This window comes from Charadrius vociferus, unplaced genomic scaffold (genome assembly GCF_000708025.1).
Source record: "Charadrius vociferus isolate BGI_N301 unplaced genomic scaffold, ASM70802v2 scaffold51, whole genome shotgun sequence".
In the NCBI taxonomy this organism is placed as follows: domain Eukaryota; kingdom Metazoa; phylum Chordata; class Aves; order Charadriiformes; family Charadriidae; genus Charadrius; species Charadrius vociferus.
This window is the reverse complement of record NW_009646939.1, coordinates 1,397,939-1,399,076: the sequence shown is the minus strand read 5'-3', so window position 1 is coordinate 1,399,076 and position 1,138 is coordinate 1,397,939. Positions and strand designations below refer to the sequence as shown.

The 1,138-nt window shown below is 42.8% G+C and overlaps 1 protein-coding gene across 1 annotated transcript in view; it reads left to right on the top strand.

Annotated features, from left to right (window-relative positions):
- The first annotated feature begins 995 nt into the window (after positions 1–995).
- Positions 996–1,138, top strand: part of NPHP3 (nephronophthisis 3 (adolescent)) — a 27,255-nt gene continuing 27,112 nt past the window's right edge. The window contains exon 1 of the mRNA XM_009895013.1: positions 996–1,035. Coding sequence (XP_009893315.1) covers positions 996–1,035 — 40 coding nt within the window. The remainder of the gene's footprint in view (positions 1,036–1,138) is intronic.

Below are 1,138 nucleotides of genomic sequence, written 5' to 3'. Positions count from 1 at the left end.
CGGAGAAACAGCCTGATACCAACATGCAAATGAAACCAAGAGCCTTGCTTTGCTACAGAATTACAGGCTCATACTGTGCACACTATGTTATTGTCAATATTAGGGAAAACATAGTAGCACCCTTCCTCTTCCCACAGTTGTCACATATTCTCTATCCATCGTTTTCACTGAAACAGGGTTTAACTGGAATAGATTGCCAACGTAACCATAAATGATATTCAGACAAAAAATTATTTTTTCCTCATGAAAACAAAGGGGTAAAGTTAGGGTAAACAGCACATATTCCCAAACCCCAGAGCTTTTACTTAGGGAAATAAACAAACACTTTTTCTCTGTTGTACACAAAAGTAATTTTCCCCTCCAATAGATTTGTAATTCAGGGATGTATCATTGGAAAGACTTTTCTAAGATATATTTTTTTCTTTCTGTTAAGAGGAAATGACTTCCCCAGTCATGGCTAAAAAACCTGGCACATACGTGAGGTAAAATCTGCGTCAAAATAGTGACATTTTTGTTTTGCACGCCAATGGTTGGGCAGGTTCTGAGATCTGGGAACAAACGTGCATTCTCCTCAGCCTCGGGGGATCTGCTCCTCCAAAACCCCCAGGATGAGTGAAAGAACCAGACGGAGTTTTGCAAAGAGGCAGAGAGGGATATGGCATAAGGATAATTTAAGGGGCAGTTAAACTAGGACTACTTTATTCCTGAAAGGGAAGGTCTTCAAACAGAGAACTGACAAGTTTCAGGTGAGGCCAGGAGGCAGCACAAGGTGCATGCACTGAACTGGGGAATGACACGGCACCATTACCCAGCACTTACTTCTTGGTAGACCCACTACCATCTCTTCTCGGTTCTTCTCCTTTGGTGTGTTGCCAACCGGTTTCAAAGGTGACTCTTTTTCAGGGTGGTGAGAGACAATTCCCCCACAAGGTCTCTACCGCACAAAAGCCTGTGGCACTCTACCTCAGCTTGAGGCTTCCCGGGCACTCGCTGAGATGGTGCCAGTGGGAACGGGAGGGTTTGCCGTGCCCTCAGGTTAGCTCCTGTTTTAAAAAGAAAACAAAAAAAGAAAACAAAAAAAAAAAAACCCCAAAACAAAACACCAAAACCTAAAACAAACAAAAAAACTCACACACAC